The following is a 26,714-nucleotide window of genomic DNA, read 5'->3' as shown; positions in this document are numbered from 1 at the left end:
GAAACCCTCTTTCTGATGATCCAGTCAATCAGAATAGAGCTGGCTGAGAAATTCTGGGAGTTGAAGTCCACAAGTCATAAAAGGGCCAAGTTTGAAGACCTCTGGTATAGGGTCTCCTACTTGAGCAGGTGGTTGGACTAGAAGACCTCCAAGGTCCCTTCCAGCTCTATTCTGATTGACTGGATCATCAGAAAGAGGGTTTCTCGTGTGCTTTGATTTACTTAGGACTGACCCAGAAAATAAACAGGCAGACAGGCTGAAAAAAATGGGCTACGGATGGACAGCCCATTGTTTACATATTCCCTTGCTACCTTCAAGGCAAGCTGGCTGAGGAATTCTGGGAGTTGAAGTCCAAAAGTCCTAAAAGGGCCAAGTTTGAAGACCCCTGTCTTAAATCTAACAAACAAAACGGAGGCTGACTGAGGAATTCTGGGAGTTGAAGTCCACAAGTCCTAAAAGGACCAAGTTTGAAGACCCCTGTCTTAAATCTAACAAAGAAAATGGAGGCTAGCTGAGGAATTCTGGGGGTTGAAGTCCACAAGTCCTAAAAGGGCCAAGTTTGAAGACCCCTGCCCTATACCATTTGAGGCAAATGGTTGTCCAATCTCTTCTTAAAAACCTCCAGGGATGAAAACACCCACAACTTCAGAAGGCAAGCTATTTAATTGTCCTCACTGTTAGGAAAATTTCTTCTTAATTCCAGGTTGCTTCTCTCCTTGATTCATTTCCATCCATTGTTTCTTGTCTTGCTTTCCAGCGCTTGTGAAAATCTAAAAAAAATCCACTTTGCGTTCTCTTCTCCTTACCTCCCACAGTGCCGACGGGGATTTTGCAGTCACCCATCTGACTAAAGCCCACCTCTTCTACGACGGTCGGATTAAATGGATGCCTCCCGCCATCTACAAAAGCTCCTGCAGCATTGACGTCACCTTCTTCCCCTTTGACCAGCAGAACTGCACCATGAAATTTGGTTCCTGGACTTACGACAAGGCCAAGATTGACTTAGAGAGCATGCATCGCCACGTGGATCAGCTGGACTACTGGGAGAGTGGAGAATGGGTGATCATCAATGCTGTGGGCAACTACAACATCAAGAAGTATGAATGCTGTTCGGAGATCTACCCAGACATCACCTATTCCTTCATCATCAGGCGTCTCCCTCTGTTCTACACCATCAACTTGATTATTCCTTGTCTTCTGATCTCGTGCTTGACCGTCTTGGTCTTCTACTTGCCTTCTGAGTGTGGGGAGAAGATCACCCTATGCATCTCTGTCCTGCTGTCCTTGACGGTCTTCCTTCTTCTCATTACCGAGATCATCCCCTCAACCTCTTTGGTCATCCCCTTGATCGGAGAGTACCTTCTCTTCACCATGATCTTTGTCACGTTGTCCATCATCATCACCGTCTTCGTGCTGAATGTCCACCACCGTTCCCCTCGGACCCACACCATGCCTGCTTGGGTGCGACGGGTCTTCCTTGATATCGTCCCACGTCTTCTCTTCATGAAACGCCCTTCGACGGTCAAGGACCACTGCAAGAAGCTCATAGAATCCATGCACAAAATTGCCAACAACTCGCAACCGTTTTGGTCGGAGATGGAAGTGGAACCCAACTTTATCACCTCGTCATCCAACAGCCCTCAGAGCAATGAGCAGTCCCCTACATCATCCTTTGGAACCCACCTCGAGGACCAAAAAAGTCCTCAGCCAGCGCGTAAGTCACCCTCGGGCCAGTATTCAATGCTGCGCCCAGAACCCATCCGAGCCAGTTGCACCTCCCTCCAACCTCCCAGTCACCCCCTTGGAGACCTTCAGTCGAGCTCCATTGGCAAAGGCCGATCCCTAAGCGTCCAGCAGATGTACAGCAGTCCAGGAAAAGCAGAAGAAGGCACCATACGTTACCGATCCAAGAGCATCCAATATTGCTATTTGCAAGAAGAAGCTTCCCAGACCAACGGCCAATCTAGTGGGTCACCAGCGTCCCCACAATGCCATCTGAACGCGGACCAGCCGAAAGTCAAAGCCACCCACTGTAAATGTAAATGTAAAAAGAAGGAATCAGCCAGCACCTCTGGACAAGGGAGCAAAACGCTTAAAGAGCAACAGTTTTTGCTGATGTCACCTGCCTTGAAGTTAGCCGTGGAAGGCGTGCATTATATCGCAGACCACTTGAGAGCGGAAGATGCTGATTTTTCAGTAAGTAAAAATGAACTCCTTTCCCCCCCTCATCGCTTGCTCCTGGCAAGCCAAAAACTGAATGGACGGGGCCTTTGATACCATTTAGTAGCGCTTGTAGGATTCATGTCTTAGGTGGAACGCAAAACATAAAATTAAGTTATGTTTGGTGGAGGTGGGGGGAAAGGGGGCAAATGTTTTGTTTTTTTTTTAACTCTAGTTAATTGCAGCAGGTTCTGAGTTGGGAATAATGCATTTCAGGAGATGAATTTTGGTGATGGAAATGTTGTACACAATCCTGTCAGGGTGTGTGTGTGTGTTCTCTGTGCTCAAATATGGTCCCCAAAGAAGTTATGGCAATGTGGGGATGTGTACACGAGACCCCCGCAGCAATTAGTTCAATAATGAAACAAACAAACTTATATAAGAGTCATGTGATAGTGAGATGGGCAGCATATAAATTAGAGAAAAAAGAAGAGAGAGAGAGAGAGAGAGAGAGAGAGAGAGAGAGAGAGAGAGAGAGAGAAAGAAGGAAGGAAGGAAGGAAGGAAGGAAGGAAGGAAGGAAGGAAGGAAGACATGGGAAAAAGAAATGAGGGAGAGAAGAAGACAGGAAGGGAACAAGAAAGGAAGGAAGGAAGGAAGGAAGGAAGGAAGGAAGGAAGGAAGGAAGGAAGGAAGGAAGGAAGGAAGGAAGGAAACTGTATAAACCCTGACAACTTTAAGATACCTGGACTTCATCTCCCAGAATTCCCCAGCCAGCACGGCTGATTAATTGTATTTCTACATTAGCTTGCTCAACACTTCCATGCACATTTGGTCCGAGTCTGTCTGTACTTTTTATACATAGGTTTAATACAGAAACTTTCAGTGTACATGCAAAGCAACGGAGCGAATAATAATAACCAACATAATAACACCAATAGGAGGAGGGCAATAAAGAAGATAAGAAGAAGGATAAGTGATAATACTACAGCCAGACTCCATGGGTAAATGATACATATAGATGTTATACAGATCTACAAGAATTAGATATTTAGCAGAGCGATGGTGCAAGGGAAGTACCTATGCCTGTATCTAGTTGTTTTGGCCTGCAGTGCCCTGCATTGCGCCATCCGGAGGGGAGGAGCTGAAGCAGGTTATGTACAGGATGTGAGGGTCTCCAGATATCTTCTCAGCGCAAAACATACAGCTCTTCTGTGGAAGATTTCTTAGGAAGCAGGATGAGGGTAGAGCGTTTGACGCACGAAGGCAGCAGGTGATACAAAGACGGCCTGGTTCCATCTGCCTGCCCTTTCAGCCGCCTTTTGCCCTCTCTCTGCTGGAAATACGGCAATGGGGCTGCTATTTTCACCTTCTGAGCCAGCTTCCTTGCTGATGTTTGCCTCCTGGCCCAAGGACCTCTTTGCCTCCTCCTGCTTCTGATTTATTTTTTCTAGCTTTGGGTCCTGCTCCGTTTTCTTGGTGAGCCTCCCAGTCTTTCCAGCTGCTGAAACTGACCCTTAGGACACCTCAGGGTTTAGACTTTCAGCAGGAGAAAAGCGCCAGGAGAGGCTAGAAAAGATCGTAAGAGCACTCTAAAAGCCGAGAGTACAGGGAGCCCTCAACATAGGACCACAACGGAGCCCAAAATTTCCATTGCTAAGCGAGACAGTTGTTAGGTGAATTTTGGCCCATTTTAGGACCTTTCTGGCCACAGTTGTTAAATGAATTACTGCAGTTGTTAAGTTAGTAACACAGCTGTTAAGTGAATCTGGCTTCCCCATTGACCTTGCTTGTCAGAAGATCGCAAAAGGGGATCATAGAATAGAATAGAATGGAATAGAATAGAATAGAATAGAATAGAATAGAATAGAATACAATACAATACAATACAATACAATACAATACAATACAATACAATACAAAATATGGAATAGAATAGAATGGAATGGAATGGAATGGAATGGAATACAATACAATACAATACAATGGAATAGAAACTTTATTGTCACTTTAAATGTACACTAATCAGCATACATTAAAATGAAATTTTGTTGCATTCAGCTCTCAAAAAATATCATTATGCATATACCCTCATACATACACAGTTATAACACAGAGAAACATCACAGTCTAGTTCGAATGTATACATATATATGGCGAAAAAAAAGAATCCTGCAAATTTACAAGACGGATGGCATAAGGAACAAAACTATTGCAGAATTTGTAGTTCTGCTAGGGTTTGTCAAAAATAGATCATGCCAGACAAATCTTATTGCATTCTTTGACCAAGTGACAAAATTAGTGGATCAGAGGAATGCTGTGGACATAATTTACTTGGACTTCAGTAAGGCATTTGATAAAGTAGATCACAACCTACTACTTGACAAGATAGAAAAATGTGGGGTAGACAGAACCACCACCAGATGGATCCGTAGCTGGCTGACCGGCCGTACTCAGCGAGTGGTCCTCAATGGAACTGCATCTATATGGAGGGAAGTGTGTAGTGGGGTGCCCCAGGGCTCTGTTCTGGGCCCAGTACTCTTCAACATCTTCATCAACGATTTGGATGAAGGGATAGATGGGGAACTCATCAAATTTGCAGATGACACCAAGCTGGCAGGAATAGCCAACACTCCAGAAGACAGGCTTCAGGTACAGAAGGATCTGGACAGACTTGAACACTGGGCACTAACTAACAAAATGAAATTCAATGGTGAAAAAAGCAAGGTTCTACATTTAGGCAAGAAAAACCAAATGCACAAGTACAGCATAGGTGGCACCATGCTCAATAGTAGTAACTGTGAGAGGGACCTCGGAGTCCTAGTAGACAATCACTTAAATATGAGCCAGCAGTGTGCTGCAGCTGCCAAAAAGGCCAACACAGTGCTAGGCTGCATTAACAGAGAGATAGAATCAAGATCACGTGAAGTATTAATACCACTCTTCAATGCCTTGGTAAGGCCACACTTGGAATACTGCATCCAGTTTTGGTCACCACGATGTAAAAAAGATGTTGAGACTCTAGAAAGAGTACAGAGAAGAGCAACAAAGATGATTAGGGGACTGGAGGCTAAAACATATAAGGAACGGTTGCTAGAATTGGGTATGTCTAGTTTAACGAAGAGAAGGACAAGGGGGGACATGATAGCAGTATTCCAATATCTCAGGGGCTGCCATAAAGAAGAGGGAATTAAGCTATTTTCCAAAGCACCTGAAGGCAGGACAAGAAGCAACGGGTGGAAACTAATCAAGGAGAGAAGCAACCTAGAACTAAGGAGAACTTCCTGACAGTGAGAACAATTAATCAGTGGAACAGCCTGCCTCCAGAAGCAGTAAATGCTCCAACACTGGAAGTTTTTAAGAAGAGACTGGACAGCCATTTGTCCAAAATGGTGTAGGGTTTCCTGCCCGAGCAGGGGGTTAGACTAGATGACCTCCAAGGTCCCTTCCAACTTTACTATTATTATTATTATTACTTTGAAACCTCCTCCCAGAGGGGAGCAAGGAAAACACAAAGTGAAGTGGGTATACCATTAGGAAATTTATCCTTAGCTTTAGGTTGCTTCTCTCCTTGGTTCGTTTCCAACCATTATTTCTTGTCTTGCCTTTTGGTGCTTTGGAAGACAAGAAGCAACAGATGGAAACTAACCAAGGAGAGAAGCAACCCAGAACTAGGGAGAAATTTCCCAATTGGTTGAGACCAATCAACCAATGGGATAGCTTGCCTTCAGAAGTTGTTGACCCCGGGATATTGCAAGTGTCTTACATACATGCCAATTGCCAAGTGTCTAGATTTCGATCATGTGACCATGGGGATACTGCAAGGGTCGTAAGTGGAGAAAACCATCATACGTCACTTTTCCCATGCCGTTGTAATTTCGAACGATCTTGAAACAAAGTGTGGACCACCTGTAGGTGGATAATACCTATAGACTCACCTGGGATTGGCATGAGAATTGAACATCACAGGTTATGGTCTGCTGCATAGTAAATCAGGGCGTTTTAATAGTTCCTGTTGCTAGTAGTACATCCTCTCAAGGGAGTGAGTATCAAACACGGCTGAGTCTAATAACCTGTCCATAAAACTGATATATTGAGGCAGAGAGAGTGGCCCTTGCAAGCGGCCAAGAAAAAGCCCAAGAAGGGATCGAAAAGGCCAGGCGTCACCGCTCATTTTTCTAAAGAGTTTAATTGGATTTATCTTACTAGATAAGCTGCGGACAAAACCAGGCAGCCTGATGATGCCTCGTGTCTACAATTTACAAAACCGACTCTAGAATTTGAAAAGAGCGATGCAGCAGTGGAAAATGCAAGGGGACAGCAGCCTTTCAGGTTTTCTGGCAGGTGGAGAGGAGGACGAGGAGGAGGAGGAGATAAAAAGCCATTTCAAAATTCAGGAAAGCCAGGCAAGTGATGTGCAGGGGAGTCAGCCAAGCCCTGATCATGAGCTGGAGGGAGATAGTTCAAAACCTTTTCATTTGACTGAGGTGGAACAGATGCCTCGAAATCTGATCTTTCTTTTGAGTTTGAGCTTCAACAAAAACTCTGTTGTGGTGGTGGTGCTGTACCATCCTGTGAAGTCTTGGTAAAAAAAAAGAGAGAGGGGGGGGGACATGGGAAGAAGAAATAGGGAAAGAGGGAGATGAGAGAAGGGAGGAAAGAAGGAGAAAGATGGAAGGGAGGGAGGGAGGGAGATGAGAGAAGGGAGGAAAGCTGATGGAAAGGAGAAAGATGGAGGAAGGAAAGGAAGGAAGGAAGGAAGGAAGGAAAAAGAAAGAAAGAAAGAAAAAGAAAGAAAGAAAGAAAGAAAGAAAGAAAGAAAGAAAGAAAGAAAGAAAGAAAGAAAGAAAGAAAGATGAGAGATGGAAGGAAAGGGATGAAAGGAGAAAGATGGGGAAGGAAGGAGAGAGATGAAGGAGGGAGGGAGGGAGGGAGATGAGAGAAGGAAGGAAAGAAGGATGGAAGGAGAAAAATGAGGGAGGGAGGGAGGGAGGGAGGAAGGAAGGAAGGAAGGAAGGAAGGAAGGAAGGAAGGAAGGAAGGAAGGAAGGAAGGAAGGAAGGAAGGAAGGAAGGAAGGAAGGAATTCTGTTTTCTAGGTCAACACCTTAACTGGTTCTAGCTGACTCACTAGTTTAATATGAACTCAAATGCTGCTAACAGGAAAAACGCTACTTTGGAGTACATTAAGAGGAGACAGAATCCAGATCAGTATTCCCAAAGGACATATTGGAGCAAGTTAGAGAAGAGCTATGTTGCTGGCTAGTGCATTTGTGGGTTGGATACCAAAAAAAAAAGGTGGAACGACTTGTGTCTCCAGAAGTTGCAAGTGCATCAACACTGGAGGTTTTTAAGAAGAGACGGGACTGCCACTTGTCAGGAATGGTATAGGTTCTCCTGCCTGAGCAGGGGGCTGGACTAGAAGACCTCTGAGATCCCTTCCAACTCTGTTATTCTCACCTGAAGGAAGGCGCCAGGTTGCCTACAGTGAATAAAGACTGATTTTAAAACTTCAAATGCTCTGTCCCCAGACAAATATGGTAAATGTCATTCCTTGTTTGGAAATGACTCACAAAGGGATTGCTGTTGTTTGGTGACTCTTATGGCTCTTGAGTCTCTCTCTTTCCCCCACCACCCATGGACTTGCTTAATATAGGCATCAACAAGGAAAGATTACATGTTTAGTGAGGATTAACTACACTGCTTATGTGTCTGGCATGTATGGGGGACCCGTGTGGGAAATAATGATCTAACTGTAATTAGAATGGGAAGCTTGACACCTCACAACTTGTTCGCGTAAGCAGGAGGAGCAAAACTTGATTATGCAGATCCTGAAAAATGTGGGTCAATCAGAAAAACAAAATAACAGAAAAATAGAGTTGGAAGGGACCTCAGAGGTCCTCTAGTCCATGGCTTTTCAACCAGTGGTACGGATACCACCTGTGGTACATTGGCACCTGGCAGGTGGTACGCGACCATCCTAGAAAAGTGGTAGCGGGGGAGGGGAAAGAGCTGAACCGGTGGCAGCACCGCACAAGCCTGAGCGAGAGACGGCAGGAGCTGCAGGGCTGTCAGGGCTCAGCGGAAGCACCAGGATCAGCACCAGGCTCCAGCTGGAGCTCGGAGCTGATCCTGGTGCTTCTGCTGAATCCTGAAGAAGCATCAATCAACTGGAAAACAGCACTGATCCTGGTGCTTCTGGTGAACCCAGAAGAAGCGCCGATCAGCTGGAATGTTGCAGCATCTCCAGGGTCTTGTGATTTACATTCAGATGCTTGGCAACTGATTCATGTTTATGACGGTCACAGTGTCCCAGGGTCATGTGAAGTGACCAAAACCTGCTGTAACCACCCAGCAGATGGAGGGAATAAAAACCAAACACCCCCCACCCCACCCCTGCTGCCAATCCTCAACAGAAATGCTCACAACAATGAAAATCTCGGACAGGAGGAAGAGCGCCACTGGGTGGGCAGGCAGGTGTCTTGCTCGGCTGTGGCTTGGGGGGCACTTTTTTCAGTGCCATTGTAACTTTGAACAGTCACTAAGCGAACTGTTGTAAGTCGAGAACTACCTGTACTTCATCACTTTTTTCCTTTTTTTTCGGTCATCAGGTTTTTGACACCTTGCTAGGCGACTAGTGGTACTCGGATATTGCCATATCCTAAAAGTCATTGTCATGGTTCAATGACAGGTTCATTGTCAGGTTCGTTGACAGGTACAATGGGTGAAAAGGTTGAAAAGCCCTCATCTAGTCCAACTCCCTGCTTAAGCAGGAAACCCTACACCATTTCAGACAAATGGCTGTCCAGTCTCTTCTTAAAAACTTCCAGTGTTGGAGCATTCACTGCTTCTGGAGACAGGTTGTTCCACTGGTTAATTGTTCTCACTGCCAGGAAATTTCTCCTTAGTTCTAGGTTGCTTCTCTCCTTGATTAGTTTCCACCTGTTGCTTCTTGTCCGGCCTTAAGGCTCTTTGGAGAATAGCTTGACTCCCTCTTCTTTGTGGCAGCCTTGACTCTTAGTAGTTCAGATTGTTGTATACAGGTAGTCCTCATTTAGGGACCAGCTGAAGTTGCAACACCACTGAAAAATGTGACTTGCAACCATTTTTCACACTTATAACAATTGCAGCATCCCCATGGTCACTGGATCAAAATTTGGATGCTTGGCAACTGACTCACGCTTATGACGGTTGCACTGCCCTGGGGTCATGTGATCCCCTTTTGCGAACGTCTGACCCACAAAGTCAGTGGGAAAGCCAGATTCACTTACCAACGGTGTGACTAATGTAATAACTACACTTAAGAACTGTGGCCAGAAAGCTCGTAAAATGGAGCAAGGCCCATTTGACCCCTGTCTCGATTAGCAACAGAAATGTTGGGCTCCATTTTGGCCGTAAGTCAAGGACTACCTGTACAGCTGGCATGAAGTAAGCTGGCAGTGCTTTTGAACTCTTAACGTGACTCCTGGCTTCTTGCGCCTGACAGCCAGCAATGAAATTGCAAATTAGAGTCACAAGATGTCTTGCTCAACTAGCACGTTGCGTAGCGTTGTCGGACCCAACTTGGGTTGTTAAGGACTATCTATATTGCGGGTCTCAAAACTCGCCACCTCATGTGACGTGTCGTGACGTATCGTGAATTTTGGGGCATTGACGGAGGTGGGGCGGGCGCAGCCTCCATATGATGCAACCGGCCTGCAGGCTGGCAGTTTGACACCCCTGATCTATATCGCCTGTCTGATATCGAACAAGCTTCCACATGAAGCGATGAGTTCTCCTTCAAACAGACACTGGATGGTTTAGGGCAGGGGTAGGCAACCTTGGCTCTTTTATGACTCGTGGACTTCAACTCCCAGAATTCCTGAGCCAGCATGGGGGAACTATGGCCCCCTCATGACTCGTGGACTACAACTCCCAGAATTCCTGAGCTAGCATGGGGGAACTATGGCCCCCTCATGACTCGTGGACTTCAACTCCCAGAATTCCTGAGCCAGCATGGGGGAACTATGGCCCCCTCATGACTCATGGACTACAACTCCCAGAATTCCTGAGCCAGCATGGGGGAATTATGGCCCCTTCATGACTCGTGGACTTCAACTCCCAGAATTCCTGAGCCAGCATGGCTCAGCTTGGAAACCTCTCCCTTTTCCCTCAGCGTGGCTGGCTCAGGAATTCTGGGAGTTGAAGTCCACGAGTCATAAAAGAGCCAAGGTTGCCTACCCCTGGTTTTAGTGCAAAAGAGTTTTTACCTTTTGCAGGCTTTGGAGCTTGTTAATTACCAAAATAAATAAATCTTGGAACCCCAATCAAGAAAATCAGAATAATAGAGTTGGAAGGGACCTTGGAGGTCTTTTAGTCCAACGCCTTCCTCAAGGTTATAGTGATTTAAAAAAAGAGGTACATTCAAGAGAACATTTTCCTCCTGGTCTTTCACAGAGTCCCATTAAAATTTCCGTGTAACCCGTTTGAAAAACGCTACTGGGAAGAATCCATCCTTCACTGATCAGAAAATCAGACTGGATGGCCTCTTTGATTCTTTGCCAAGAATCTCCCAGCTTTATGGCAGATCTGAGTGGAGAAAGGCTTTAGCTGAAGATAGAAGAGAATATCTGTAGCTCATGGTTGAACTGTGGGGTCCTTGGTTCTCTCTGAGCTTGGTTGTTTTCCTGCAGACGTTTCATTACCCAACTAGGTAACATCATCAGTGCTAGAAAGGAGGGTGTTTGGGAGGAAGAGGAGGAGGACTGTGGGGTCCTTGGTGTTCTCTGAGCTTGGTTGTTTGCCTGCAGATGTCTCATTACCCAACTAGGGAACATCATCAGTGTTAGAAGGGAGTGGGTGGCATGGGAGAAGAGGAGGAGGAGGAGGAGGAGGAGGAGGAGGAGGAGGAGGAGGAGGAGGAGGAGGAGGAGGAAGACTGTGGGGTCTTTGGTGCTGTCTGAGCTGGGTTGTTTTCTTGCAGACGTTTCATTACCCAACTAGGTAATATCATCAATATTAGAAGGGAGTGGGGTTTGCTCTCATTTTATATACTTGTCCTATCAAAAGTGGACTTGATGGTTCCTAGATTGTTGTTTACTGTTTGCTTGCTACCAACTGAGTTGGTAGTTTCTTGATTGGGGTGTTGTTTGCTTCTTGATTTAATTGAATAGCTTGAAAAGAAACCCAGAGGTAATTTAGGGGTGAAATCTGAGCTTTAAAAAGCTTGTAGCAGTCACTAGGGGTAGAATAGAACTTGCTTCAGGTGCCAGAGATTTGCTATCGTAAAAAGACAAAGTGTATTTTTTTTTATTGGCGTTTTTGTTTCTTATCTCCTCCAAAGATTTGCAAAAGCCTGGTAGTATGCTTAGTTCCCTTGTCTTTTAATTTCAGATGTTGATTATTTTCCAGCTGGTTGGTGTGTAAGTATACGGCCCTATTCATATTTTAAATCTTGATTATTGCTATTATCGTTGCATTTTATTCTGCCTGATTTTATAGATCCTGGGGACTGTATAATAAAAGTATATATTATTGCTGTATTTTTAATAGGCCTCTGTAGGTGGCTTAGCCTCACCATGACAGAGAGCTTTGTGGTGCAAAGGCACCACTATTCCTCTTTGCTGGAATAATTCTCTTTAATCCTTCCTAGGCTTTTAATAGCCTTCTAATAATCCCCTCTTTGCAGCCCTCTCTGTCTTTTGCAAAATCCAGGAAAAGCTTCTGTAGAACTACTGGATTATCTATACAAAATCCTTTTTCGGGAGATCACAAGTAGGCAGCGGAGTGAGGCTGTAGAATACCACTGGAACATAAATATTATGAGGTAAACATATACAGGTTCTGTATGTGACTTTTCTGACCAAAGACCTTGAAGAAGGTGGTCCTGGCAAATTTCTTCCACGCTCCTGTCAAAAATATGTGGATGATGTGGTTAGGGAGGCAGGCTTCACTGAAGATCACGTTCACACCTTACCTTCAGGTTTATGAGCAGAAAAAGAAGGAGTGTCTCGCAGATCTTCTGCTAGTGATGATCAAACAAATGGCCAGTTTGCAGAGCCCTTGGTGCTCTCTTGGTGGTTTTCTAGCCATACTAGGTAACTTTATCAGTTGTAGAAGAGAGTGGGGTTTGTGAGGAGGAGGAGGAGGAGGAGGAGGAGGAGGAGGAGGAGGAGGAGGAAGAGGGGGGGAGGGGGAGGGGGAGGACTGTGATATCCTTGGTGGTCTCTGAGCTTGATAATGTTCTTGCTGATGATTCATTACCAAACTAGGTATCAGTGCTACAGGGGAGTGGGATTGGAGGAGGAGGAGGAAGAGGAGGAGGAGGAGGAGGAAGAGAACTGTAGGGTCCTGAGTGCTCTCTAAGTTTGGTTGTTTGCCTGCAGACGTCTCATTACCCCAGTAGGTAACATCACCAGTGCTAGAAGAGGGTGGGATTTCCTCTCTGTTTATATACCAGAGCTTGCCTTGTCAGTGTGGGTGGGTGTGTTATTTTCTCCTGGTAGGTCTTCTTAGTTATTTGTCTGAGTTGATAAGTCCTTGATTGGGGTATTATTTACTGCTTGATTGTTGGTCTGTTATTAATCCTAGTGCTAATCTCTGCTTATCTGGGTGTTGATTGCTGGGGAGGAGAGCTGCTAGAGAATTCCTGGAAATCTGACACTCAGACAAATGAGCCATCAACAGGCATATAGAGATACACATTGACATAACCATTCAAAACAGACAATAAAATACTAAAAAGGAAACAGAAGACCAAAATGCCGCTTTCTCTGCAACCAGCCAACACTGACAGGGTAAGCCACTAGTATATAGTGGCTGTATTAACAGAGAGATAGAATCAAGATCACATGAAGTGTTAATACCACTTTACAATGCCTTGGTAAGGCCACACTTGGAATACTGCATCCAGTTTTGGTCACCACGATGTAAAAAAGATGTTGAGACTCTAGAAAGAGTACAGAGAAGAGCAACAAAGATGATCAGGGGACTGGAGGCTAAAATAAGGTGACCAACCGTCCTCCTTTAGGGAGGACAGTCCTCCTTTTGTAAGTTCTGTCCTCCCTCAAAAAGTGTCCTCCTTCATGTCCTTCTTTTCGATATTTGAAGACTAATCGGCAGGGCTTTTTTTTCCCCTCATAGAATGCTCAGAATGGCGTTCCGGCACCTTTTTTTGATGGGGTTTTTTTCAACTTTTGCATGAGCTGTGTTATTCCCACTATTGGCTTTCGAAAGCCAATAGGAATTGCTGCTGAGCGTGCCAAAACACCCGGCTGGCAAACTTTGCACATGCAAGTTGTCTGTATTATTGTTGCAATGAATAAAATGTTTCTTTTATTTAACGATATTTTTTTCTTCAATTTATTTGTGTCCTCCTTTTCATTGTAAAAAAGTTGGTCACCTTAGCTAAAACATATAAGAAACAGTTGCTGGAATCGGGTATGTCTAGTTTAACGAAGAGAAGGACGATGGGGGACATGATAGCAGCCTTCCAATATCTCAGGGGCTGCCCCAAAGAAGAGGGAGTCAAGCTCTTCTCCAAACTGCCTGAAGGCAGGACAAGAAGCAATGGATGGAAACTAACCAAAGAGAGAAGCAACCTGGAACTAAGGAGAAACTTCCTGACAGTTAGAATAATCAATCAGTGGAACAACCTGCTTCCAGAAGCGGTGAATGCTCCAACACTGGAAGTTTTTAAGAAGAGACTGGACAGCCATTTGTCCGAAATGGTATAGGGTTTCCTGCCTGAGCAGGGGGTTGGACTAGATGACCTCCAAGGTCCCTTCCAACTTTATTATTAACTCTTGAGTTGAATTAATGGAGGAAGAAAATGCATTCTTTCTTTATAACCTTCCACATCATCTTCTGCTCATAGACTTTATTTTTCAAGCTTGCTCCAAACTCTTAGGGGCCCAGATAAACTCCTGTCCCTTTCCCTGCATGTACTTTTTTTTTTTTTTTTTAGAAATTTAGGAATTCGCCCTTTTCCTGTCATCCCTTAGCCTTGATTCCCAATCAATTTTACAAAACGGACTTGCGAATAAAAAGGCATTAAAAAAATTGATCTGGAAACCTTTAATGTGTTTAACAAATGATCTCTTCACACTCCCGATCAGTATACCACTGAAATATGGCTGCCGTAGGGAAAAAGTTTGCCTATTAAAGGTCCTTTAAGTAAAGAATTGATTTTGGAGGGGGGGGGGCTAAACAATAAAGCTGGAAGGTAACTAGTCCAAAAATGTTCTCATGCAAATTAAATTTCCCAGGTACCAGTGAACTGCAGATTTTTACAGTTCCCAACCCGAATGTCTCTGGGCTTCTAGATTTAAACTAGTTTTATTTGGCTACTAGTATCTGACTATTCCACAGGTTAATTGTTCTCATTGTTAGGAAATTTCTCTTTAGTTTTAGGTTACTTCTCTCCTAGCTGAGTTTCCATCCATTGGTTCCTGTTTTGCTTTCTGGTGCTTTGGAGAATACTGTAGATTACTGCCCTCTTCCTTGTGGCAGCCCCTCAAATATTGGAAACACTGCTATCATGTCATCCCTGTTCTTCATTAGAGCAGACATATCCAGTTCCTGCAACTGTTCTTCATATGTTTTAGCCTCCAGTTCCCTAATCATCCAGTGGCTCTTCTTTGCCTAGAATCTCAATAACTTTTTTTTTAATATCTGATCATTTGGTGATATGATCATTTGATGCCAAAAATAGCTACAAAAAGAGTATGCATGTAGGTTTCCTTGCCTTATTCCATGGGGATTGCTTGGACATTGTAGCCACCGGCTTAGATCCAGCCCATCTTCCCAATAATAACGGAAGAACCTTTGGAAAACTAACCATTTTCTCTGGAAGTCAAAGAATGTGTCAGCAGCGCAAGATTATTCCATTTTCAGAACAGCGAGATTTGCACATCTATAATTACGAAGGGCTGTCAAGGCAGGCAGAATGATGTGCAACATCTTGTTGAGACAAATCATGTCTCTGCTGTGTGTTGACAAAGCATTCCATGGCTCCTGTGGCATAAAGCACTTCATCAAGATGAAACCAAGCTGTCTCGTGCATACATAGTAAATGATGATGCTGATAATATCAACTTCAGGGAGAAGAAAGCTAATGCCATGTGTCTGATTAACGAAATACTTCAAAGAACTTTCAGGCATTTTTTTTTAACCTAAAAAGCCTTTATCAGTGTTACAGAGATGTCAGCACGGCATGGTGGAATGCTAAGATCTGAATTTCCCTTCCTTTGCACATAACATTCCAGGCATTTCCCTTCCCCTATTTGGGGGTCATGATTCACATCCTCCAATTAACTTGGAGGGCAAAGATCCATTTCTTTTTCCCTGGGCTTTCCTTATATTCTCCTCCCCTTTCGCTGTCACCTGATTTAACTCTAAAAATACCAGACAGTTTTTCATATATTGTCAAAGCAAGAATATTCAATATTAGCAGCGTTGACACCTAAAAGAATAGTGGTCCATCCTGAGGAGATTCTGTTGTTATTGTTAGTTGCAAAGTTGTGTCCGACCCATCATGACCCCATGGACAACGTTTCTCCAGGCCTTCCTGTCCTCTACCATCTTCTGGAGTCCATTGAAGCTCACGCCTACTGCTTCAAGTGACTCCATCCAGCCACCTCATTCTCTGTCATCCCCTTCTTCTATTGCCCTCAATCTTTCCCAGCATTAGGCTCTTCTCCAGTGAATCCTTCCTTCTCATTAGGTGGCCAAAGTACTTGAGTTTCAACTTCAGGATCTGGCCTTCTAAAGAGCAGTCAGGGTTGATCTCCTCTAGGACTGACCTGTTTGAGTGCCTTGCAGTCCAGGGGACTCGCGGGAGTCTTCTCCAGCACCAGAGTTCAAAGGCCTCAATTCTTTGGCGCTCAGCCTTTCTTATGGTCCAACTTTCACAGCCATACATTGCAACTGGGAAAACCATGGCCTTGACTATACGTACTTTTGTTGGACTAGTATCTACTTGGTGGAGGTGAAGGGAAAGAGAAGAAGATGACCAGCAGCAGGCAGGATGGATCCAGTTATAGTAGCAATAGATCCACTATTGGAAAATCTGGTGTTAAGGGTGAATCGTCATGGAGAAGATCTGTCTGTGTGGTTGCATAGACCTGATACAGGTAATCCTTAACTTACAAAAGTTAGTTTAGTTACTGTTCAAAGTTACAATGGCACTGAAAAAAGTGATTTGTGAGCAATTTTTACCCTTACAACCGTTGTAGCATCCCCCTGGTCCTATGATTTACATTCAAATGCTTGACACCTGACTCACATTTATGACAGTTGCGGTGTTCTGGACTCATGTGATCCACTTTTGCGACCTTCTGATGAACAGAGTCAATAGGGGAAGCCAGAATCACTTAATAACTGTGTTACTAATTCATCAACTGCAGAGTGTCAACCCTGCTAACATCGGATGTTTTTGCTTTGACAACACTTAGAGAAGCAACCATTTTCTTCTTATGTTTTATTTTTAGAGTTAGATGCTGGGGGGAGGAATGTGCATGAGAGTTTAGATCAGTGGTTCTCAACCTGTGGGTCGGGACTCCATTTGGGGTCGAACGACCATTTCACGGGGGTCGCCAAACAACGCAGTCCGCCATTTTTTCCCCCTTTTCCTTAGCTAAGCTACTCCCTTTTATTCTATTGGCTTTTGAAAGCCAATAGAATAGACTCTCTTGAATAGAGCCTAATTCTATTGGCTTTCAAAAGCCAATAGGAATTGTCCAGGCTGTCTCTGCCCTGCTGAGCCCTCCAAAAGTCCCATTCTGCAAATGGTGCTGCACCAGTTGAGTAGTCCTCGACTTACGACCGGTTTAGTTCTCGACTTATGACCAGTTGGGGGTCGCGGCATTAAAAAGGTTGAGAACCACTGGTTTAGATAGATATAACAATAGTTGACCTAGTGTGTGAACCAAGGTTAATGAAATAAGAGATGATAAGAATTGGCAGTTGGAGAACTGGAGGGAAAGTCTGCATTTCAAACTAATTGGAGAATGTGATTTATGACTGTAAATTAGAGGAGGGAATTGAGTTTTGATACTATGTGTTTAGGGGAGGGGAATTCAGATTTTGGCTTTGGCTATGTTAGTGCCAATGCTATGCTTCTCGAATAAAGATTCTTCAAGATAAACAATGCCTTGAAGTTCTTTGAAGAGTTTCATCTGTCGGAACCATGACACAGGGATTCACTTAACAAATGTGACCAAAACTGGATGCAATATTCCAAGTGTGGCCTTACCAAGGCATTGTAAAGTGGTATTAATACTTCAATAAAGTAGCTGTCTTGGAATTCCTGCGGTGTCTGCTTCTTGACCTGAAGGCTTCCCATTCAAGTACTAACCATGCCAGACCTTGCATAGCTTTCTAGTCCAAACAGGTCAGCCATAGAGTAGCTCCCTGCAGAGATGTCTATGGAGATTCTCAGTCATCCAAGTCATGGTTGTCCCAAAGGTGCTTTTTCACGAGCCAACTGGACTTTCTTTATTTTCAAAATAAAACAAGAAAGTCCAGTTACCTCCTGCAAAAAGCACCCTTGGGGCTCCCTGCAGAAACATGTTGGGAACCATCCAAGAGAAGAGTTAATCTGTCATTTGGTAGGATAGAATGAGACATGTCTGACCCAGTTTTTCTCAATCTTGGCAACTTTAAAAGGTATGGACTTCAAAGCTGGCTAGGGTATTCTGGGAGTTGAAGTCCATATTTTTTAAAGTTGCCAAGATTGAGAAATACTGGTGATGAAGACTTTCCAGAGGGTATAAAAACCCATTCTCTACATGCCCCCAGCTAGAAGATTAAGAAGACAAAGACACCTAAAATCTACATATCCCACCCAAACTCTTAAGACAAAACATAATAGGATTAACTCACAGATGCCAAAGGGCACACCCAGACTCAGGTCAGAATACATGACACAGGAAATGCAAAGCCTCAAACAGGAACAGGAAACAACTCCAAACAAAAGGCTCCAGAGGGTATAAAAACTCACTCCCTACATGTGCTCTCTCTCTTCTTTTCTTCCAGAGCCATCTTTCTGTTTGGCTCTCCTCTTCAATAAACTGCAACCTTCTTTCTAAAGCAGTCTCCATGTTGTTTATTCCCAGCTTGGACTGAACCATGATGAAAACTTTTCCTTCAACACTGGCTTAGAGTTTGTGAAGAAAGACCAAGTTGTTGTGTATCTCCAATTTAATTTTAAGCTGTCCTTGTGAACTCAAAGCAGCTCTTTGTTTTTTTCTCTCATCTGATTTTCCCCTTCCCTTCAACTACAGTGTGATTTTTAATTGCTCTCCAGAGATCATTTGATATTAATTTAATATGGCTCTCGGGGAAAAAACATAGAGACTGATAAAGCCCAATAAGTTGGAGAGAAACTGGAGAAGTAAAATTCTACTTTGGATTTAGACAGCTGAAGCCTGAAAACAGGAGCTCTTGTGGCCTCCAGCAAATACCGAATTTGCTGGTGAAAAAAAAAATCAGCCGCTTTCTGAGAATAGATAGCAACTGTAGAATCGCTCAGTCATTTGACATTTTAAAAAAGGGAAGGTTTTTAAACAGTGTTGCGTGGGTTTTAAGGGCCGTACTCACGTTACAGTTTTTACAAGACGGCTAGAAGTAGTTAATGAAGGGATTACGTTAGCTGAATTTGCACACAATTCAGTAGCACTTCATGGAATGCCCATGGGATGAGGTGATAATGAATTTCATTATTCGATTATCAGGAGGTGAAACACAGGGGGAATTCTGGGATACTTACAAGGGGAGAACCAGTTTGGTGTAGTGGTGAAAGTGCTGATCTAGAAATCAGGAGATGGTGAGTTCTAGTTCTGCCTTAGGCATGAAAGCTGGCTGGGTGACTTTGGGCCAATCACCAGGAGATGGTGACATAATAATAATAATAATAATAATAATAATAATAATAATAATAATAATAATAATAAAAGTTGGAAGGGACCTTGGAGGTCATCTAGTCCAACCCCCTGCTCAGGCAGGAAACCCTATGCCAGTGGTTCTCAACCTGTGGGTCGGGACCCCATTTGGGGTCGAACGACCATTTCACGGGGGTCGCCAAACAACGCAGTCCGCCATTTTTTCCCCCCTTTTCCTTAGCTGTGCTACTCCCTTTTATTCTATTGGCTTTTGAAAGCCAATAGGATAGACTCTCTTGAATAGAGTCTAATTCTATTGGCTTTCAAAAGCCAATAGGAATTGTCCAGGCTGTCTCTGCCCTGCCAAAAGCTCGCCAAAAGTCCCATTCTGCAAACGGTGCTGTACTAGTTGAGTAGTCCATGACTTATGACCAGTTGAGTAGTCCTCGACTTACGACCGGTTGGGGGTCGCGGCATTAAAAAGGTTGAGAACCACTGCCCTATGCCATTTCAGACAAATGGCTGTCCAGTCTCTTCTTTAAAACTTCCAGTGTTGGAGCATTCACCACTTCTGGAAGCAGGTTGTTCCACTGGTTAATTGTTCTGTCTATCAGGAAGTTTCTCCTTAGTTCTAGGTTGCTTCTCTCCTTGATTAGTTTCAATCCGTTGCTTCTTGTCCTGCCTTCAGACGCTTTGGAGAATAGCTTGACTCCCTCTTCTTCGGGGCAGCCCCTGAGATACTGGAAGACTGCTATTATGTCCCCCCTCGTCCTTCTCTTCATTAAACTAGACATACCCAATTCCAGCAAGATGCAATTTTTCTTCTTTCAAAACATAATTACACATTCCAGGGGAGAGACCTGCGACATTAGGATGGGGCAGACCTCCCAAGTGATGTAAGTCATTACCCTGCTAAAATGCATGCAGCGTGCTCTTAGTTTGCTCCTGATTTACAAATGCTGGGAGGAGAACCAGAGACAACGAATTTCATAAGCTTAAGGTTTTAACAGCTGGAGGCCACTTTTTAAATATAGTTTCTCAGCCTCCAAACGATGCAGAGGGCAAGGGAGAGCCATGGTAACATCACTGTGGGAGTCAAGGGAAAAATTAGCTCTGTTTCATTGGCTTGTGGTAGTTCGGGAAAGTTAAGTAACACAGATGTGTTAAATTAAGCAAAGGCTCATTGCCCCTGGCTGGCTATTCGTTTGTTGCTGTTGTTAATATCTTATGGCAACATGATTTCGCGTTTGTTCCCTGCTCCTAAATTTCACCAGGAACAAAGTAGTCTTTGATTTATGACCACAATAAGCCCCAAATTTTCATTACAGCTAGTTCTTGACTTATAATAGTACATTCTGTGACCATTTGAAATAACAGCGGCCCTCAAAAAGTGACTTACAAATGTTTTCCACACTTATGACCCATTGCAGCATCTCCGGGATCACGTGATCCATTCAGATGCTGGGCATCTGGATTCATATTTATGACGGTCGCAGGTTGTCCCGGGGTCATGGGATCCCTTTTTGCAACTTTCTGACAAGCAAAGTCGACGGGGGAAGCCAGAATTCACTTAACAACCCTGTGACTAACAACTGCAGTGATTCATTTAACAAGATAGTCATAAAATGGAGCAAATGTCTCAGCAACAGAAAATTTGGGCTCAGCTGCAAGGAAACTCTTCTTGTTGGGAATAACCACAGAAAAATACGACAAGAGAACAATCTACCTGCTGCTACACATCCTGACTGTAGCTAGGCTTGCTTTAGCGCAAAAATGGAAGAGCAAGGAAATTCCCACAGAGGAAGAGTTAATACATAAAATATTAGCATGTGCGGAAATGGACAGGCTCACAATGATATTAAAAGATAAATGTGGATCAGTTTATTATGAAACCGGGGATAAATTTTACCGCTGGAGGAATTTGAAGAGGACAGTCGGGATTAAAGATGAATGTTAAGATAGAAATATATGTTATTTTAGAACAAGTATTGTATATAAAACTTAGATGTATATGTAGAGATGAAGAATTGATTGTAAAAAGTGGAATAATCTGATAAGAATGTATATACAGGAATGTCACGTCAAATCCAATGTTTGTTTGTGTTTAATTATATTATAAATAAAATTTATTAAAAAAAAAGAAAGAAAGAAAATTTGGGCTCAGCTGTGGTCATAAGCAGTAGTGGGATTCAAATATGTGAACAATCGGTTCTCTGTGTGGATGCTGCTTCCGGAAGTCCATTCTGGGCCTGGGCAACAAAAAATTAGCTATCGGTTCTGCCGAAGTGGTGTGAACTGGCTGAATCCCACCACTGGTTGTAAGTCGAAGCCTACCTGTATTTCTTCATCTGATGCATCTTGAAAGACTATTATTTATAGCATAGTTCCTTCTCAAAATCAGGTCTGACCAAAATAGAATAAATAGAACAGTGACATGACTTCTGAATTACACTTCCGTTGATACTGAATTAATAGAAGAACAGAGTAGCAGAGTGGGAAGGGAGCTTGGAGGTCATCTAGTCCAACCCCCTGCTCAGGCAGGAGACCGTATACCATTTCAGACAAATGGTTGTCCAATTTCTTCTTAAAAACCTCCCATGTTGGAGCATTCACCACTTTTGGAAGCAAGTCCTTCCACTGGTTAATTGTTCTAACTATCAGGAAGTTTCTCCTTAGTTCTAGGTTGCTTCTCTCCTTGATTGGTTTCCATCCGTTGCTTCTTGTTCTATCTTCAGAGGCTTTAGAGCAGTGGTTCTCAACCTTTTTAATGCAGCGACCCCCAACTGGTCATACGTTGAGGACTACTCAACTGGTCGTCAGTCGAGGACTACTCAACTGGTGCAGCACCGTTTGCAGAATGGGACTTTTGGCGGGCTCAGCAGGGCAGAGACAGCCTGGACAATTCCTATTGGCTTTTGAAAGCCAATAGAATAAAAGGGAGTAGCACAGCTAAGGAAAAGGGGAAAAAAATGGCAGACTGCGTTGTTTAGCGACCCCCGTGAAATGGTCGTTCAACCCCAAATGGGGTCCCGACCCACAGGTTGAGAACCACTGCTTTAGAGAACAGGCTGACCCCCTCTTTTTTGTGACAGCCCCTCAAATATTGGAAGACTGTTATCATGTCACCCCTAGTCCCCCTTTTCATTAAACTAGACATGCCCAATTCCTACAACCGTTCTTCATATGTTTTAACCTCCAGTCCTCTAATAATCTTTGTTGTTCTTCTCTGCAGTTTTTCTAGAGCAGGGGTAGGCAACCTTGGCTCTTTTATGACTCGTGGACTTCAACTCCCAGAATTCCTGAGCCAGCAGGGCTCAGCATGGAAACCTCTCCCTTTCCCCTCAGCATGGCTGGCTCAGGAATTCTGGGATTTGAAGTTCACGAGTCATAAAAGAGCCACGGTTGCCTACCCCTGTTCTAGAGTCTCAATATCTTTTCTATAACATACCATGGTGACCCAAATTGGATGCAGTACTCCAAGTGTAGTCTTAGTAAAAGAATATATAATGGCACTAATCCTTCATGTGATTTTGATACTATCCCTCTGTTATTGCAGCCTAGGACCGCATTGGCCTTTTTGGTAGCTGCAGCACTTGAGTGCTTGTCCAATAGGATTCCTAGATCCCGTCAGGTCCACCATCGTAGTTTGGTGTCCTGCCATCGTGCTAAGGGGGGAGGGGGATGGCATATTTGGAATTTTCCCGCTTCTTCTGCTCTCTGGGGAAATAGGGAGGGGGACTGTCTTCGAAGATGAGATGGGTTCCTCCTCAGTCAGTTTTTGCCAGATTCCAAGGCCGCCATGCCCTGAGTGTGAACTGTTACCTGCCTAGCACCTCAGTGTTCTCAAAACATCACATTGGTTGCCAGAGGACTGGTCAGGGAGGGTTGGGTCTGGGAAATCAACCAAGATGCTTTACGCTTTGCGCGGGATCTTCAGATTTCACCTGACTGTACTGCATCCAGTTTATTTATTTATTTGTTTATTTGTTTATTTATTTATTTAGGAGACTTATATACAACTTTAAGTGCAAGCACTCTCTAAGTGGTGTACACCAGTAAGCAATGTATATATATATATATTTACATTGCCCCCAACAATCTGGGTCCTCATCAATTTATCTCAGTAAAAGTTCTTTTGATCCAACTCAATGGATTCAAGAGTCTTACTTTCCTGAGGGGACAACTGGGGTAGATCCCTCTTACAGTTACTGCTGTTGAGCCAGGTAACACCTATTCTGTACCTTGGCATTTGGTTTTTTTCTTGCCTACGTGTAAAATTTACTTTTTCTAGCACTGAATTTCATTTTATTCAATGGGGTCTGGTGTCGAAGTCTATCAAGATCCTTTTGATCTTGAGCCTAAACTCTATCAAATGTTGTGTGTGCCCCCCAGCTGGGTGTCATCTGCAAATTTGATGAGTTCCCCTTCTATCCTCTTCTCTAATTTGCTTATGAAGATATTGAAGAATACAGAGCCTAAGACAGAACCTTGGGGTACCTCACTGCTTCCTTCCTTCCTTCCTTCCTTCCTTCCTTCCTTCCTTCCTTCCTTCCTTCCTTCCTTCCTTCCTTCCTTCCTTCCTTCCTTCCTTCCTTCCAGATGTAGTTCCATTGCAGACTACATGTTGAGTGTGGTTGGTCACCCAGTTATGAATTCGTCCAATGGCCCTGTTGTCCATCTCACATTTTTTCTATCTTACCAAGAAGTAGGTCAGTGATGGCGAACCTTTTAGAGACCGAGTGCCCAAACTGCAACCCCAAACCCACTTATTTATTGCAAAGTGCCAGGACCACATCAGAGTTGTGGTGCCCTCGGGGGGGAGGGAGGCGCCTCTGAGTGCTGCCTCTGGCACACAAAAACTGGGGGTGCAAAAATGGGCCACTGTGCTGCAAGGGGCAAAAATGGCCACCACTGTGCCGCAAGGTGCAGATACAAGGCGCTACATCATGCAAGAACAGGGCAGGAATAGTGAGTATCATGCAGGCACTAGCCCTGCCCCATTTGCAGTGCGTGCATGCTCGTGGTCCTATGTGCACATGCACACATGTAAAATGCTTCCCCCTCCCTTTTCTTCCAGTCCACCAATCAACAATGGTTGGTGACCTCTGCTCTACTACTTCTACTCGAGCTTGCTAGTTGGCCACTTCGCCTCCTTTGTGCTGGGCGGGGCTCCTACTCTGGGCGGCAGTGGCACGCGTGCCAACAGAGAGGGCTCTGCGGAGCAGGGAAGGTGGGTGGGGACGGTTTTTGGATACTCGGTCTCTAAAAGGTTCGCGGCCTGATGGACCTGCTGCTGGCGGCGGTAGCACGTGTACGAACAGAGAGATCTCTGAGTGCCGCCTCTGGCACACATGCCATAGGTTCGCCACCCCTGAAGTAGGTTGTGGTCTACTTTGTCAAATGCTTTACTGAAGTCCAAGTGTGCTATGTCCACAGCATTTCGCTCGTCCACCAATTTAGTCATCAATTGCTGCATTGCATTTGCCTTTTTTTTGCAATTACATCACAGCGCTGGCTCATATTCAGTTTAGCCATCTGTGGCAGAAGGCTATTCTGGGATTTACAGATCCAACACCTTTTGAAAGTATTGTCACAAAAAGCTGATCGATGATTTCTCCCATGTTATGAATGTCTTAGAGCTGCGACGGCTCAGCGGTTAAAGAAACTGTGCCGTGTCAGCAGGAAAGCTGGCAGCCTGCGTTCGAGAACTGAGTGCAGCATGACGGGGTTCCTCCTGTTCCTTGCTCCAGCTCCTGCTCAACTAGCAGTTCAGAAACATGCAAATGCGAGTAGTAAATAGGTACCACTTTGATGGGAAGGTAACAGCTTTCTGTGCATCCGGGCAGATAGTCATGCCGGCCACCACGGAAGCATCTTTGGACAGTGCTGGTCCCTCGGCTTCAGAAGCAGAGATGAGCATCACCCTCTTGAGTCAGTCACGCCTGGACAGTACCTTTATCTTTGATTAATGTCTTGCTTCTGATTCTCCTTTTCTCTCTCTCTGTCTCTACAGGTGAAAGAAGACTGGAAATATGTGGCAATGGTCATTGACAGAATATTCCTCTGGGTGTTTATCTTAGTCTGCCTCCTGGGAACAGTGGGACTTTTCCTTCCACCTTGGCTGGCAGGGATGATTTAGGAACAGTCCAGCCTGGAAAAGGAATTGATTAAGTTCAGAGGTCTAAGTCCACCCTGGAAAGCCCAAGCTTTCATCTCGGGCTGGCTGCTATTCATAATTTACCATCACATCAGCGCATGACTATTTTCCTAGAAGCTCCGGAATTGCCTTCCAAGATTGTGTCATTTGCCTAAACCATGGTCATCATCTATATCTCTTTGAGGGGGTCGGGGTGGGGGGGGAAGGGCTGGTTCTAATTGCATGATGGCATTAGTTGTCCTATATAATCCTGAGAACCCAACGAGGTTCCCTTAAGGAACTACAACCATAAAGGCACTCAAGAGTCCAATAACACCATGAAGAAATAGTGGCATCGGGTTGAGGTTCTCCAGAACTGTACTGGGTCTAAACTAAATGTCCTGGGGCGTGCATCCTTGCACTAAACATAAGGTGAGTTGCCAACTGAGGTGATGCATTTTGATTATTGCGATTTTGCGGTGGAAAATGAAAAGCTGAGGATTCAGGAGAAAAACATCCCAAACTTCTAGTAATGGAAGAAAGTAGAGAAAATAAATTTTGTAGGTCGGTTCCCTGATGGGTTGTGTCCAGGGAATAGCTCATCTGTCCACTGAAGCCTTGAGCAGAGGAGTCACATGGCTCAGGTTTTTCAGATCCTTACCTCATGAGATTATGGGTAGTGACGAAGTTGTACATAGACACGAATCCATCAGGAAGAAAGATAGGATTAGGATGCTTCTAGCAGACCTGCTCACTCTGAATTTGCAGGAAGCTTTTGAGGTACAGAAATGTTCCAACAGAAGAAGCTTTCTTTGCAGCTTGAAAGGGACAGTCCAGCAAATGCATCTCTGATGCAAGGGACATCCAGCTCAAGAGAGAGCTGCAGACAGTAGCTCATAAACATATGGTGGCATCAGAGGAAGTTCTGAACATTTGAAGGGCATCTTTACGGTGAGAGCCAATTTGATGGTGAGGCTGAAGGCACTGGACTAGACACCAGAAGACCATGAGTTTTAGTCCTGCCTTAGATCCAAAGCCAACTGGATGACTTGAGGACCATCATCCTCTCTCAGCCCCAGGAAGAAGAACACAGCGTCAAACAACTTCCCAAAGAATGTTGCCACAAAAACTGCGTAGAATCATCCAGAGCCTTGCCAGGAATCAAGAGTAACTTGAAGGCGCCAAATCACAACTTGAGCCTACCAATAGTAAAAGAACCCTTCTGCAGAGTGGGCTAAAGGCCTTTGTCAAGTTGATTCAGCAGCAAACAGAGATCAAAAGTGATCCCAACAATGCCTTTCCTTGGACTAGTAATGCTGTATAAGAACCAACTTGGCACGTTTTAGGAGTAGCAAGCTGCCGTAGGTATCCCAAAGATGCTTTTTCAAGAGGCAAACTAGACTTCTTTGTTTTTCTTTGAAGACGTCCCGCTTCTCATCCAAGAAGCTTCTTTAGCACCGACCAAAGAAAAACAAGAAAGTCCAGTTGCCTCGTGAAAAAGCATCTTTGGGATAACGATGACCTGGATGACTGAGAATCTCCATAGACAAGCTGCAATAGGT

The 26,714-nt window shown here is 44.3% G+C and overlaps 1 protein-coding gene across 2 annotated transcripts in view; it reads left to right on the top strand.

The window, feature by feature from the left end:
- Positions 1-25,325, top strand: part of CHRNA4 (cholinergic receptor nicotinic alpha 4 subunit) — a 69,570-nt gene extending 44,245 nt beyond the window's left edge. For both annotated transcript variants that reach the window (XM_039335798.1, XM_039335797.1), the window contains 2 exons: positions 816-2,196; positions 25,030-25,325. In XM_039335798.1, coding sequence (XP_039191732.1) covers positions 816-2,196; positions 25,030-25,155 — 1,507 coding nt within the window. In that variant the 3' untranslated portion in view covers positions 25,156-25,325. The remainder of the gene's footprint in view (positions 1-815; positions 2,197-25,029) is intronic.
- The last annotated feature ends 1,389 nt before the right edge of the window (positions 25,326-26,714 follow it).

Source organism: Crotalus tigris, unplaced genomic scaffold (assembly GCF_016545835.1).
Source record: "Crotalus tigris isolate CLP2741 ecotype Arizona unplaced genomic scaffold, ASM1654583v1 scf7180000017659.2616968, whole genome shotgun sequence".
In the NCBI taxonomy this organism is placed as follows: domain Eukaryota; kingdom Metazoa; phylum Chordata; class Lepidosauria; order Squamata; family Viperidae; genus Crotalus; species Crotalus tigris.
The sequence above is the reverse complement of the archived record's forward strand: the minus strand, read 5'-3'. Positions and strand labels throughout refer to the sequence as shown.